Here is a 16,201-nt window from a genome sequence, read left to right on the forward strand (position 1 = left end):
AAAAAAAAACCTTGAACTTACTTTGCAATTCAAATGTGAAGATTATCTTGTTGAACAAAACGTGTGAATATCATAAGCTTTTGTTTGCTAGTAGTCTACAGGGCTTATCGTCTGTCTGTCTGTCTGTCTGTCTGTCTGTCTGTCTGTCTGTCTGTCTGTCTGTCTGTCTGTCTGTCTGTCTGTCTGCCTGCCTGCCGTCTGTAAATAAATAATGTACAACAATTGCATTACTTTTATGTGACATCTAACTACTTTTGACTCAGGATTTATGTTATGCATGGTATATGAATGCATTGTCATGGAAGGCTATCCATGTCGTCTCTGTCGGGTGGAAAACTCATACGTCCAAAACTGTTACTTTTCAGGATTCTAATTCAAAAGTAGCATCAGTATACATCGCTGAGTCAGCTATGATATAAAATTATGTATTGGTAAAAACATTCATACATTTGACCACCTCATGAAAAGAGCAAAACACACAAGATTGAATATCACATATCATTCTGAAGGCCACGTCTATTGATCAAAATTATGGCTTGAAAGAGATTTGAGAACAAGCTCTCCTGAAGGCTCAATGTCTCAGTGCGTAAAGCTTTGAGTAAAACACTTTGAATTAGCCTAAACCAATAAATCTGCCTTCCCTTGAAGGACGTACAAAGTCAAACATTCATTTTCATTGAAGACTCTCTCTCCCTATTACTTTTAATTTCCTTGTGCTATACAAATAAGCATGCACTGCCTTGAAGGACAAACAAGATGGAACACTCAAGTCTCTCCCTCTCTCTCTCTCTCTCTCTCTCTCCCTCTCTCTCTCTCTCTCTCTCTCTCTCTCTTTCACTGCAGTGATGTAACCACATTGAAAGCCGTCTCGGATGTGTTGTTCAATACCAAAACATGGCCTCAGCCTTGAGGAAAGTGATGGGTAACTGACCTTGTCTCCTCTCTGGCCAGCTGGGCCGGGGGGCCCCATGATTCCAGGGATGCCCTGCATGGAAGAAGACAGAACAGTGTTATTGTCGGTCGTCATCATCAGTCACTGTCATGTCACGCTTGCAATAGACGATCATGGTTCACACGGCGCAGTTATCCATCTATCAACACGACCCAGGGGCTAGAGGCTGCTTTCTGAAGGTAAAAGGGGCAAAGCTTTGCTAAAAAGAGCAACAATGCAGGGGGTGCAATTCAGGAGAGATGATGCTGGTTGACATCGTGACTGACATATGTTTTTTAATCTATTTGTCGTCAATCGCCCTGGGTACTGCAGTGTCTGTCACTGCTTTCACTCCCAAGAAGTCACAGTTTGACTGTGAGGGGGTTTGACTGTGACGACTCACTCTGCGTTGCCGGCGCACCTCTGTCGTTTTAACAGTTTATTGGTGGACCCGTCATCCTTTTACGCCTTGGGGTACCTTCTCAGGGTACACCTTCTCAGGGTACACCTTCTCAGGGTACACCTTCTCAGGGTACTGCACTTCTCCAGTCAGACGTTTGACATGCCCTCCACTCATAGACATGGAGCTGTCAGACACAATCCTCTTTGTTGGCTCCCCACCTATAGTCCTACCTGAATGCTCTGCCTCTCCGCGGCTTTGTATGCCAACCAGACTATCTGTCATGTCATTGTAACCCCCCCACTGTTATTAATCCCTCAGCACAAATTAACGACTTACCACACTGCCTGGCAATCCACGGCCACCTTGAGCACCGGTCACTCCAGGCGGGCCCTATAGAAGGAACACATTGTCATGTGTCATTGAGATGACACCAGTATATCAGAACATAATGCATGTGTTCAATTAATGAAACCAGGTGTGACAACTCACAGGGTCACCGACACGTCCCGTCTCTCCTTGGGGTCCGGTGTCACCTTTTGGCCCCTGATTTTAACGAGAGCAATCGCAATATTATGCAGTGTAGAAATACACATTCATTCATTCTGAAAATATGTATTCTGAGGGCTTTGGAGCGACGGGGTGGAGCTAGCCTTCCTTACCTGAGGTCCTGGAAGTCCCTTAAAGCCTTGTTCGCCAGGTAACCCTCGCTGACCCTGTATCAAAGACACACCACAAGCAGTGGTCCAAAAGGCTTTTACTTAAGTAAAAGTATCAATAATGCAACGTACGTAGCTGCAGTAAAAGTTCGGAATTCAACATTTACTCGAGTAAAAGAACAAGTATTGGTAGCAAAATGTACCAAAAATATAAAGTAGCCTACTCATTATGCAGAATGTCCCATGCGTCGCGATTTTTGTCAACAAAATTAACTGTTTCTTTAGTAAAAACAATCTTAAAATAGCAGATTACAAGCTCACAATGTATCGTGATTTTTGTCAACAGAATGAACTGTTTCTTTAGTCGACAAAAATCATATGATATTTGGGAAACTCACGGCACACACCAGCAGTGAGTGCAGGTACGGTTCTACTGTGGAAAGGACACATTTTCTCTCCTCCTTTAATGGCAGTAATTTGGTGGTATATATAGGATCACAATCACATTGCAGAATGGTAATGTAAAATGAAGGGGTGTCATATACCATAATAGTAACACACAATAATATCCACATCATACTGTATGAAAGGCCTGAGTGAGGTGGTCCGTGACAGGAATAATCATTACCTCCCACAGGGTTCCATCACACCACCAGAGGCAGTTTGGGGTTGAAATTAAAAGAGGTTGACATGTCCTGTTTTTGAGCTTTGTGCATGTGTGCGCAAAGCAGTTTGTCGTGTTTATTTGGATCTCTACTGACATCTGGTGGACATTTCAGCACATTACAACAATGACCATAAGTCTAAAAAGACAGTTTGGCATACTGTATAAAGCAGCCACAACTCACCACTAAACCAGGTCGTCCTTCGTCTCCCTTCTCTCCCTTTACTCCAGGTGTTCCCTGAAGGTGGAGACAAACATTAATTAACTGAGTCGAGGTATCAACCGATATCGGTAGCAACCATCAAATTATATCAAAAATATCCTGCACAGAAAAACCACGTGCAACCTGTTTTAACTGTTACAGTCAGTGTACCTCTAACATTACACCCAGCTACATGTTTAAGCATTTATTTCATACATCGTCGATTTCAGCTCTGCCACTTATTTCAGACATGCTCTAGTATGTGAAGAGTCTGCTTGTGCTCTAAATAGTACTTCTAGGCCGGCCAGTGGGCCATTTATAAAGTTTATCCCTGGTTTGTTATTACTGAGCAAGTTTGGACAAGAGACAAAACAATATAAGTTGAATACTTACTGGTTCACCAGGCTCAGGCGTAACACTGGCCACCTAGGAGGGCAAGAAAAATACAAACTACACAGTTGGCCCTGATAACCTTTAATGATACATAATGATATAGTACAGCAGCGATTCAACCATTTTCATTTCAAGGACCCACAGTTTCATAATGCATTAGGCCAATGACCCTCATTTATACCCTAATCTACACTGTAAAATCTGCAGTGTAATGCTGACAGTGTAAAAACAATGTACTCTCTCAGAGATACAGGTGCTAGTTGAGAAAAAGTGTTGAGTGGTTCTCAACCTGTGGGTCCCAACATGATTGAAGGGGCTTTTCACATTTAAAAAATCTAATAAAAAGACCATTGTCTTTATATGTATCTGTGGAACTGAGTAAAACTAAATGGAATGGCTCAACTCCTACATTTCCAAGCGCTTGTCAGGGACATGTTGGAGGGTCCCCAGTTCAAATGACTATTTTGCAGGGTCACAGCCTGAAAAAGGTTGAGAACCACTGCTAATACAGTATCACGCAGACATGACAGTCATTATTAATTTGTAACAATTACAAGAAAGGGCAGCAACTTTTACTCACATTTCCTGGTACACCGGGAGCCCCCCTGCCACCAACGTCACCCTGAGGGGAGAGAAACAGCGTGTTTCATTCGCTGCATGATAATTACCTTATTACAGCCTCGTGTACCTCAGGGCGGCCATTACTGTCACAGAGTGATGAGCGAGGATGATGTCTGGTGCATAATGACCCGGCGGTACGATGCGGAACACAGGTTCTGCCATTAGCGCAGCATATGCTCCTCGAATGAATCCACCTTAACCCATCAAAGACCTGAGGCCCATTCTACTTCAAATGAATGCCTTCTAAGATCAGCAGTTCTTGCACTTTCAAGAGCTTTAAAAAATGTTCAAATTGCAGATGTACAAGGAGGTTGTATATCTGTTTTTTTTAATAGACAAAGCTAAAGATAAAAAATGTCACAGATGCTTTCCCAGGTAAAATAGTATATGGGTGATAATGGGCAGGGGTGTTGGGGGGTTAGGGGGACAGGAGAGAGGTTTTGTTGATGTGTTTAGTTACAAAATAAAGTAATTTCTCTCTTACCTTGTCACCCTTGTCACCTTTTGTCCCGGTTGCTCCGTTTATGCCTCTTTCTCCCTGTAATGATGGAAAAAATAATAATAATCTGCATTCATGGTCTGGAGAGGTGTTTTTACTGATGTCTCTGTGTGGTTGTGTGTAAGGAGCTGCTTTAGGCCGGCCGTGTGCTTAATGGGTACAGAGGCCACCCAACAATCAGAAGGTCACCTCCCCTTCATCATAACCATAGATATTTAATAAAACAATAGATGCCTCATTGGCCGCTGCATTTCTTTGGAGCCATGTGTGTCGACGGGAGGGCGGATCATTTTACTCTCTGGGGGAGGAAGTGAGGAGGGCAGGCTACGCCATGCTGCCACTGAAGTGACTAGGTCAATCACAGCGCATCTCGTCCGGGACTAAGTCAGCCCCGGACATACACTCTGTGACGCACACGGAAGCTTCTCTGAAGCACCAACGCGGAAGCTTGCCCTCTCTTTCTTGAGAGCATTCGCCCCAGAGCCGGAAGAGGCGACTGTATACCTTTCTATGTCTATGATCATATCCATCTGAGCGACCCCCTACTGGATGAAGCTGAAACTGTTCCCCTTGCGGGACAAATACAGAAATCAAAACAATTGAATAAAATGGCCTCTAGGGGCTGCTAGTGGGGCTTTTAGACTCTTTGACTGGTTTTTATAGTTGTAAAATCCTTTCCCCAAAGCACCATAATAATAAAAAATAATGATAGTAGTAAGTAGCCTTGCCGAGCCATGAGGCCCATAGGGCAGGAGCCTATCTCCTGTTTCTCCGTGAGGCAGCTTGATGTACAAGTACACCCCCTGGACATGACGCTAGTAACCCCAAACCAACCCTTGATGCCGAGTGTCAAGCAGGGAGGCACTGGTTCCCATTTTTAGAGTCTTTGGTATGACCCGGCCGGGGATTCAACCCCGACCTCCCATTCTCATGGCGGACACTCTAACCACACGGCCACTGAGCTGGTAATAATAATGATAACGTACTGATAAAAACACAACCCACCGGCATTCCTCTGTCTCCTCTTCCTCCAACAATTCCATGTTGTCCTGGCGGCCCAGATGCACCCTGTAACACATATGTTCATATGTGAATAATATAATAATAGTGCACGACATGACAAAACATTATGAAAGAATGAACAAACTCACTCTCTCCCCTAGAGGTCCTCTGGGCCCAGGAGGTCCCTCCTCGCCCTGGAAACAAGACAATAGCATCCAGCAAGTCAATACCTCTCTTCCACATCCTTTCAACCTGCATGAAGATCTGAGACCGATTCTACAAATGCAGTCTGTCTAAACCAGCAATTCTAATACCAGCAGTTCTCACGCTGTTAAAAGCTGTTTGGATGCAGGATATTATTTTCTTTTTGTATAATTTTTGTATAAAAATGTTTTCACCCTGCTATATCTGATATTTTAAGACTTTCTGTTGCTTTCCTCTTTCTTTCTTTCTTGAAACTGCCAATGATGCATTCATGTGTACAAGAATCTAAACCTGTGATGTGACGAGTTGAGTTGAGTTACAGTGTACTTTTATGATGAGGTGTACTTGTTATGCGGAGCACATCGTGCCTGCACTCTGTGGGCAAGTCACCAACCATACCTTAGGGCCAGCTTTGCCAGGAAATCCATCTGTTCCACGCTGTCCCGGTGGTCCCTTTGGAGACACAACAATTCTATCAATATTAAGTGTATAATACAGTTATACTGAACCCTCCAGAGGGGTGGAGGATGACACATTCTGTCACTGCAGCAGTTGGAGGGAGAGGAACGGAGGGGTAATGCATTACTGTATGTATACCCCGTCGTACGATGGTGTCGCGTGCCATAAATAGCCGATCTACAAGCTCACACCATGTTGCATCGCTTGCTGCGCCGCATGAGCTTGCCTTGTTGTATAGATCAGCTATTTTCGGCATGCGACTCCGTTGTACAATGTATAGTATAAATAAATCACTCAAACTTCGACACTTTACTGCACACATCTTGTGTGCAAACATATTTTTCACTGCATGTGAAAATATGTACCGGGTATTTTTGTTTCTTTTTACTGAAATATTGTCTTCCATGTAAGGACATTGGAGGATGGCTGTTTGTTTCCAAGCTGTTCAACTGAAAAGACTGATGTCCACTGAAGGATATATTGAAAGCAGAGTCACTGATGGGCACACTGCTGTTTTGTCATGCAGTGTCATTGTCTTATTCCTGGAGACATATTTGGAGCATGGCCAAATCCAGGCATCTGTAGCACTGTGTTCTGTTTGTGCAGGTTGTATATCTTTTTCTGTCCTCATAGAGCCTGCAACCACCACCATATGAAAAATTAAGATGGTGTAAATATTCGTTTTTCAATCTCCTGGGCCACGAAAAGGATCCAAATCCAAGCAAATCCTATTTGCACGTATCATCCGAATTATTGTAACTGTATGAAAAGGTGTCATATAATCCCATGAGCGATGGGCCACGAGGTGGCATGACACTTAAATAAAGTAATTCATTCATATTGTATACTGTGCCAGGGTGTGACGTCACTGTACCTTAAACTAAGAATCGTAGGCTACCACGTTTCATGTGGTAAATTAATACTGGCAGTTCGCAAACGTGGCGTGCTGTGAGCTTGTATATCTGCTATTTTTGAATCGCCAACACTAGTCTACAATCTAAGATGCTCTCCCGGTTTTAAGGGGTTAATGGGAGTTTATTATCCTTGCCTGATTGAGGGTCTATCTATGGACAAGCTGCATGGATGTTGCTTGTTTCCTTAATTTAAATGTGTGTAACAGTGACTGAAGATTGAAGTGCTGTCCACATCAAGAACTATATACAGTAACAATTCATAACTAATACCGGTAAATATTGTTTTAAAAGTGGTTCTAACTCAAGTGGATGGCAGACGACAGTGTTCTGTTCAACAATATCGTTGGGATCAGTTACAGAACGATTTTGGTGAATGAGATGGAGGATGCCTGATTTAAGCAGTCACACCTGGCCTGAGTCAAACTAGAACTGGACTGGGTGTGGCTGCGCACCTGTTGTGCATGGACCTGATCAAGGCACAACAGGATAAATCAGTCATCTCCACAAACACTCAAGAGAGTGCTTCTGTCTGCACAGTGGAGAGCCATATCTCCTGTGTAAAAAATGTGTGTTATTCCCTGCACATGGAAGAATAAAGTTACAAACTTAAGGAAGCTGCCTTGTGGTACTACTAGTCGGGCACAGACAGAAATACTGACAGCCATTGAAATTCCATTAAAATTGTTACATGCAGCACATTGCTCTTGTGCTCACGCCTCATGGGTCTCTGAAGTTCATTTAAACTAGACTTTATTGCCATTTGCACAAGTGCATAGAACATTTGGTAGCAGTGCTGGAAAAAGTACTATCAATACTGCAATGTAAAAACACTAAAAGTTGGGTAATCAAATTTGACTTGAGTAAAAGTACAAAAGCCTTGGTATCAAAATCATTATGTAGAATGTCCCATTTCACAAGGTATAGGCCTACTGTATGTATGAAATGTATTATTTTTTTTTTATTTTTTTTTTAAATAGCTACAAGCTCACAGTGTGTCTCGTTGTTGTGGTTAATGTATGTTTTGTAATAATTCAAATCAAATCTACAAGTTTTCAAATAATTGTAGTGGAGTAAGAAGTACAATATTTGCCACTGAGATGTAGTGGAGTAGAAGTATTGTATTGAAAATTGGAAGTACTCCAGTAAAGTAAAAGTACCAAACTTTTACTCAAGTACAGTACTAATAATTAGAATACTCTCCACCACTGTTTGGTAGCTTACTGATGTCCTCTTTGACAATTGGCAGCTCTGGATACCATCAAATTGATATGGACATTTATGAATAAAAGTATATACTGTAGCCTATAATCTGTCTCTAATGTGAGTTTTCACTCAGGCAGTGCTAACAGCCTACTAACGGCCCACAGAGAGAGAGAGAGAGAGAGAGAGAGTGGAGGAGAGAGATTGAGTGAGTGAGTGAGTGCTACAACTGATACGATGAAATCCTTCTTTGTCATCCTACTACATGCAGTATTGGCCTCGACCTCCCATCTGTCTCCTCTACTGTATCTACTCCACTCGCACCAAGCGTAGGATGCAGAAGGTGATTGCCGACCCCTCCCACCCTGCCAGCTCTCTTTTTGCACCCCTGCCCTCAGGTAAAAGACTATACGGTCTCTAAAGTGCAATACCTCCCGCTTTAAGAATAGCACTTATCCCGAGGCTGTTCGCCTCCTGAATGCTGACCCTCTTCTCACTCGCTTTGTAAGAAGGATGAACTGCGAGGAATTGCTATTAATTTACCATGAATTGTAACGTTGCATTCTTCCTATTTATTGGTCTCTCTCTCATGAATTGTAAGGTTTTGCATTCTTCTTATTTATTGGTCCCTCTCATATGATGTTTGTACTTTTGTATCTTTTTCTACTGTCTGAATATGTGATGTTGAATATGTGTCTATTTGTATGTCTGTTTTTAGAGCACTGAAACAAATTCCAATCAACTCTGTTGACATGGCAATAAAGTATTGAATCTTGTATGATCGATTTATTTCCTCTCACACAGGCAGGCACAGAGCAGGGCCAAAACTTGAGAGGACCTGTGATGTCATGACATACTTTTCTTTTAGTTTTTTCTATTAATTTGGTCATTAAGGTCCACCGAATGAGAGGTCTGCTCTGCCGGAAACATCGCGAAAAAAAGCTATGGCCATTTGTATACCACACCATAGACCGCCTATGGCAAACATTTCCAAATTTCATCATGCTTTAAGTAGCATGTGACATTTTCATGATTCTGAATCCATTCCAAGCATTAACGACCATAGCCGGCATCACAAATGAGGTGATGAGGTCAGCACATTTGTGGTCATAACAGTGTGTGCATGGCCAAATTTAGGCCAAGGAGTGTTTTTTGTGGAAAGCTAATTAATGTTTGGAATGGATTCAGAATCATGAAAACCCCCTAGTTTGACATGTCACATTCTACTTAAAGTATGATGAAATTTTGCTTTATATTGGTTGTCTATGCCATAGAAGAAAGTTATGGCCATTTTTGTATACCACACCATAGACTATATGGTGTGGTGTGTGCGCAGCAACACTCTTGATTATTATTATGGGTTTGAGCTGACAGGCCCTTTTTTATGTCAATCACTCAAGTCAACTTACAGTAAATCAAGTGGCTAGAGTCAAGGTTCACGCCAGCCTGAACTCAGCTGTGCCCTGGTCTCTATAGAGCGCCGCAGTCCCTCCCCCTTTCAGAAAAACGAGTGGCCCAGGAAATGAAAACGCAATGCATTCTCCCATCGGCACTTCTAATATAATTTATTTAAAGACGGTTACGCCGCGGACAAAGCCAACTCGGATCGTGACAAATCATGACAATGAACACAATGTTTTGGGCCGATCAAATCATTAGAAAGAAGAAAAGAAAGTTAGGAGACAACACTATTTGTTTTGTTTTTCGTCTTAAAAATTATTTGATCGGCCCAAAACATTGTGTTCATTGTCATGATTTGTCACGATCCGAGTTGGCTTTGGCGTAACCGTCTTTAAATAAATTATATTAGAAGTGCCGATGGGAGAATGCATTGGGTTTTCATTTCCTGGGCCACTCGTTTTTCTGAAAGGGGGAGGGACTGCGGCGCTCTATAGGGTCCACTGAATTGGACCCAATCAGTGTGGAATGGATTCGTCATCGTAGTTATAATTATTGGTGTGGAAAGGCCTTTAACCACTTGAACACTAGCATACCTATTGTGAGGCAAACATTGTTGATCTAGAGTTTGTAATTGCCTTTTTTTTATTTTTATATTTATAAGATATTTAGAGAATTAAACCAGGAGATAAGGGCCCAGTATAGAGCCCAAAGGGAATTTCGGTGAACTAAGTAAAGTTATTTTTTTTAAAGGAAAAACTGTTCTGAATTCTGAATTGCATCAATTGAGTTCTGAATTGCATCCGTTTGCAATGCAGTAATGCGCCATGCTGGTCAGAACACAGTGGTACAGACTATAGCTACAGACTATAGTCCCCTGTCAAGTCAAGTTTATTTACTGTATATTATAGCACATTTCATACGACAGGCATCTGCACCTGTAATACCAACGTGGGCTGCAAAGGCAGTGCTACTGTACTCACTGTAGATCCATCGTTTCCAGAAAGGCCATCCAAGCCGTCTTTGCCAGGCATACCCTTTGGAAAACAAAGTAAACAAAATAAATGTTACTAGTACTGCACTAGTACTCAGCGTGATTCACTTCGTTAAACGAACATGCATGAAAAGAATAACGCATGTATTTGAGGAGACAGGACCAACTCACAGGCTTTCCCGACTCTCCTGGTTTGCCTGAAAATCCAATCTCACCAGGGAGGCCCTTGGTAAAGAAAGAAAGTATTAAATAATATTGTCATGTGTTTTGTAGGATAATTTATATACAGATAGTTTTGTTAGACTTACGGGAGGTCCAGTGTGTCCTGGATTTCCTTGTGGCCCAGCAGGCCCCTGGGGGCCCTAACAAATGAAGAAGAGAAATATTATGTATGTATGTATTTGGTTAAAAAGGGTAAGGTTTAAAAAAGGCAAAAGCATGCTCTGTTGCACTGGCCTAAAAGTGGGTCCTTAAAAACTGCTTCAACCATTTCATTATACTAGAGCGGTGACCGTTGGGCAGAATGGGCACTGGCCTACTTGGAACGATGCAAGTTGGAAATGAATGCCCCACCCAGATATGTGTGTGTACTTTTATGCCCATATATGGAGTTCTTTGTCAGGCATGCCAAATATGGAGTCTATGCAGATGTCAGAATGATGTCAGAACAGGCCAGCTCCATATATGGACGCTGGGCAGGGCCCTGTCCAGAGCCCGGGCAGAGGCCTTTTTGGGGCGGTTCTGGACAACCGTGGGTCCGCCCGACTCCACACCGGGCACTGCACCCCATGTGGCGATGTGGAAGTCTGTGAAGTCTGTGATTGTCAATCACAGAACAAGCTGAACACGTTTCTTTCTAACTTCAGGGGCATGTTATGAAAGAAAAATGTGAACAACGCAAGTTTATAAACTGATATTGATATTAACTTAATGTTGTGGTACAATATTACAGTAGCAACCACATTCAGTAATAGAGCAGAGTAGCCTAGAACTGGAGAATGTTGAGATTAATAAAATAAAGAAAATGTGCAACACAGTATACTGTACTGTACACATACAGTATTTGTGGAGAGAATAACTAGCTATGGTGCAGGCTTGCAGCAAAGACACAGCATCAGTGCAAAGTAAATGAAGCAGTACCAAGCAGTAGCCACTAGAGGGGGATATTGTCCTAATTTGGAAGTTCAGCGTGCCTGCATTCATTTTGCCTACTGACAACATGACCCATACATGTCACAGGGCAGCCACATATGAGTGTGTGTGTGTGTGTGTGTGTGTGTGTGTGTGTGTGTGTGTGTGTGTGTGTGTGTGTGTGTGTGCGTGCGTGTACACACACATGTGCATGTGGGTGTGGTACGTGTTTGTGTGTGTGTGTGTGTGTGTGTGTGTGTGTGTGTGTGTGTGTGTGTGTGCGTGCGTGCGTGCGTGCGTGCGTGTGTTTGTGTTTGTGTGCGTGTATGTGCGTGCATAATCAAATATTGTTCTTACAGGTGGTCCAGGAAGCCCGTCCACTCCAGGTAACCCACTTTCACCTTTCTTTCCCTAAAAGACAAAGAAAGTTGCACATTTATATACCTTTCAAGTTAAGTACCGGTAGCTTATTGCATGTTTGTTTCTTTGCACAACAGTCAGAAGTAGCAAGCTAAAATGCTATTAGAAATCTGTGTTGGGTTAGGGTTGGAAATACACTGCCATCTGCCGGAGACTCCCCGCACTGCAACTGAGATTGCCCGTGGAGTGAGTGTGTGTGTGTGTGTGTGTGTGTGTGTGACCTGCACGCACACACACACACACACACACACACACACACACACACACACACACACACACACACACACACACACACACACACACACTAAGGCTGTCCCCAAACATTCAAGGTTCGAATGTTCGCTCATTAGGGTTGGCACTCAAATCTTAATTAATGGGTTCGAACCATTCGTTTTTTCTTTTTCTTTTTTTTAATAAAAAAAAAATATATCTATATATATTTATTTATTAACTCGAAAATATATCTCGGCGAGAATGTTATATACTGTATGTTAAAAAGTAAGTTTCTCGTGCATTCCTGTCAAGTTATGTCTATCTCCTTGTTGTGCTGTCCCTCTCCAAAATCCCCTGTGCACATTCATTTGGTGATGGGCCTGCAGCCAATCAGCAACAAACACACACCCACACACACACACCCACTTTGGTTAAACATGCTAACACTTCATCTTCAATATAAAATTGGTATTGTCACAAACGCACAATACAATGTTGGTCTTAAACTTCATTCAAAGCTGAAGGGAAAACATATTTCAAAAGTTGGGGGAAAATGTATATATTAAAAATGTAAGTGTAACCCAGCCAACATGGCAACCCGCAAATGGCAACCCATGTCAACTGTCAATCAAGGCAGTATAAAGGTGACATCAGTTCCTACACTCCCCACTTCCACCTATGCAAGATGGCTGAAATGTTTGGCAGCAGCATGGCAGCAACAGCAGGTTCCTGTTCACTGTGACAATCCTTGGTTATTATTCGGTGAGTCATATAGGCTTGGTGTCATTAACTAATTGGATCAACTGGTTAACTGTTTGTTTATTTTGAAAGCATTTGATTTATGTTTGAACTTTTGGTTTAATAATTAATATTGATGTATTCTATTATAATATATATATATGTCATGTTAAATAATTATATATATTATAAAATAATGGGGGAGGGATGATAAGTTGTAAAATATGGGTTGTGGGGGCTGACAAGGCTATACAGCCACAGTGTTTCTAATGTGATGTAGGCCTACATAACACTAATGACACTTCTCTTCATGTAATTCCAGAATATGAAGAGTCACTGCACCAGTGGTGTAGGCAGCACCAAGCCCTGGACCCTGAGACGAGCCATGTCCGTGGGCCCCACAGCCCCACCAATTTAGGCTTCCGAGGACCCCCACCCTGGAGCCCATGTGAAGTGTCCCAGACCGATGCCCCCCTCCCTGCACAAGACATTGAGGTAGGAACTGTACGCTATAGCTGCTGCTGGGAAGAGCTGCTTGCTGCGCAGTGAGTACAAATCTTGTTTATTGTCCTTTGCTGTCGCTGGTGTGGTTCTGCAGGGTACTGATGGTGTTGCTCTCGTTTGCGTTTGCGTTCCGGCTTCCTGCGGTTGCGTCGCGTCGAGCTGCCTGCTGTTACACTCGTTTGCGTTGCGTCTTTTGCGTCGACTGCCACAATTTCGTCCGGTTCTGTCATTTCACCTTATTTCACCTAACTTGTGGACACTGCCTGTCATCTGCAGAAGAACGTGATGGTTCACGGTAAGTATCTGTTTTTGTATTCTTTGCTGCTGGTAGGGTAGGGCTGGTAGGGTAGGGCTCCTACTCCTAGGGTAGGTTTTTGCGTTGCGTCGCAAACAAAGCACTTTGGCACAGGCATGGAGCTCCTGGTTTACTGGGATGGGGTTCGATTCCCTGCTGCGCCCTGCTTACATTTAATCTGTTAACGGGCATCCTTTTGCACAATAGAGCGTCGCAGTCCCTCCCCCTTTCAGAACGACGAGTGGCCCAGGAAATTATTCTCCATTTCATTTTCTCCATAGGCATTTCAAAACTTAAAGACCTTTAAGCGTCGTACGAAGCCAACTCTTGTCGTGACAAATCATGACAACGCACACAATATTTTGGACCAAATAATTACAAAGAAGAACAAAACGTGTTGTAACGTGCCGTTTTATCTACTTTCTAATTCTTTGTTTGGCCCGAAAAATTGTGTTTGTCATGATTGGTCTGAATGTTCACTCAAATTCCTGCCGAAGTTCGAGTCCTAAAATAAGGGCTAGGGTACAGCCTTAACACACACACACACACACGTGAAGCAACAAGCTTGAGCACAACAGTTGTTTGAGCTTGTGGTAAAACAAGCAGAAGCAAACAGAATCTAGGTCATCGCTCATCTGTTTCTTTTTCACCCCTCCAACAGACCGTGTGGTGGATTCACTTGGAAAGCCCTTTGGAGCAATAAAACGCTATAGAGACCTCCAGTGAAAACTACAAAAGGACAAGGAGGAACGGACTGGGGGTTGGCCCGGGCCAAACGCGCCGCCGCAGAGGAAATGGGGTGTTTTTCTAATTTAAACACACTGACACTGTAGCCACACTCACTACTGTACATTTACAAACTGTAAAATCCACTTGATGACCGCGGGGGCATGCCCTCAAGGTTTGCCTCTGAGAATATAAACTATTATATCTTCATTCCAAGAAAATAATGTACGGCACTATATGCTACTTGTATGTCCGCATCACTTGTGGTCAGCTGAGCTGAAGTTCCTGGTGAAATTGGTTTCACAGCTGAGAAGCAGTTGAACAGAGCACAGTGCTAACAGTACACTTTTCAAGGACCCACATTTCGATAAGCATTAGATTAGAGCGTGTCTGATGAGAGTGTATACAAATGGAACCAAATGGACCTGTAAGTGACGGTGTGCCGTACAGTACACTCTTGAGAGTTACAGACCTGTAAAGGGTCCATTTGGAACCCCCTCAAGGAACCTTGAGGGATACTATATGCTGAACCCTACTTAAATTGAGAACCATGCACTGCATTAGGCCACGGAAGCCCAATCAATACCGTTTTCATCTCTGATCGACCGCAATCTACGCATCTGGTTCCATCTGTATACACTATCAGAGTTACAGACCATTATTTGTTGTTCCCAAATATCGATCATGTAGCTGGCAGCCCCCTGGAACCGCCTCATTCTGGACGGGAACCCCTTTTGGTGTTTAACTAAGCATTATGTTATGCTTTAGCTATTGAAAAATAGCAGATCTACAAGCTTATAGCGCTATACGAGTTTGTAGATCTGCTATTTTTGAAAAATCTTAAAAATGTGGCACAAATCTTTGAATATATATTCTTTCAGAGCAAAGAATATATATATATATTTCGACGTCAGGCCTAAATGTAGGGGGGGAGGGGGGGGGGGTACTTGGGCCGCATGTTGAGAATATGGAGATGAAGCCCACAAACAAGAGGCAGCTAAATATTCTGACATTTAAAATGCACAACCTTAAAGAGCTCCAGCTGTTATTGTCTTGTAAGCATCAAGAAGAGTTGTTAAAAATAGTAAATAAAGAGGCTAATTTGTTTCTTTGCATGATTGGAAACTGCTAAAAATAGCAAAGCTTTGGCTATAGACGCTATACCAATTACTGCGTAGTGAGCTGTAAAATCTAGCACCACAGTACTTTAATATAAAGTAGCGCGCCAGCTAACAGAAGCTTTACGGAGCCTTTATGTGGCCTTTTATGATAATGGCGTGGCAGTGAATGGTCCACTTCTCTGAACACTGCCACCGATGACCGAAATGATTGGCTTTAGGAATGTGACAAAAACAAAAATCTCTGCGAATTCGAGGCTTCATGGGGTGGGTAAATGATAGAAAATAAGTCTTGTTTTTTTCTCCTTTAATTTAGGGATTCGGGGGGTTCGACACACCTGTCGACGGGTCACTGATTAGGAAGGAGAGGTGTTTGACAGGTCAATAATTGAGACAGGAGATGGTGATGTACGTATATTAAAACTGTAATCCGAGAAAAGATTGAGGGAGAGCAGGAATTGCTTTGTGCTTTGTATTCAGTAACTGACTACATGCGTATACACTGCAGGGAAGCCA

General features: G+C 42.7%; 1 protein-coding gene across 3 annotated transcripts in view; it reads right to left on the reverse strand.

The window, feature by feature from the left end:
- col22a1 (collagen, type XXII, alpha 1) overlaps window positions 1-16,201 on the reverse strand; it is an 82,484-nt gene that overhangs the window by 26,258 nt on the left and 40,025 nt on the right. For all 3 annotated transcript variants that reach the window (XM_080788248.1, XM_080788249.1, XM_080788250.1), the window contains 15 exons: window positions 12,029-12,082; window positions 10,849-10,902; window positions 10,712-10,765; window positions 10,530-10,583; window positions 5,975-6,028; window positions 5,521-5,565; window positions 5,375-5,437; window positions 4,355-4,408; window positions 3,830-3,871; window positions 3,250-3,282; window positions 2,839-2,892; window positions 1,994-2,047; window positions 1,824-1,877; window positions 1,671-1,724; window positions 932-985 (listed from right to left, as the gene is read on the reverse strand). In XM_080788248.1, coding sequence (XP_080644374.1) covers window positions 932-985; window positions 1,671-1,724; window positions 1,824-1,877; window positions 1,994-2,047; window positions 2,839-2,892; window positions 3,250-3,282; window positions 3,830-3,871; window positions 4,355-4,408; window positions 5,375-5,437; window positions 5,521-5,565; window positions 5,975-6,028; window positions 10,530-10,583; window positions 10,712-10,765; window positions 10,849-10,902; window positions 12,029-12,082 — 777 coding nt within the window. The remainder of the gene's footprint in view (window positions 1-931; window positions 986-1,670; window positions 1,725-1,823; window positions 1,878-1,993; window positions 2,048-2,838; window positions 2,893-3,249; window positions 3,283-3,829; window positions 3,872-4,354; window positions 4,409-5,374; window positions 5,438-5,520; window positions 5,566-5,974; window positions 6,029-10,529; window positions 10,584-10,711; window positions 10,766-10,848; window positions 10,903-12,028; window positions 12,083-16,201) is intronic.

This window comes from Protomyctophum bolini (genome assembly GCF_963924005.1).
Source record: "Protomyctophum bolini genome assembly, chromosome: 17".
Classification (NCBI taxonomy): domain Eukaryota; kingdom Metazoa; phylum Chordata; class Actinopteri; order Myctophiformes; family Myctophidae; genus Protomyctophum; species Protomyctophum bolini.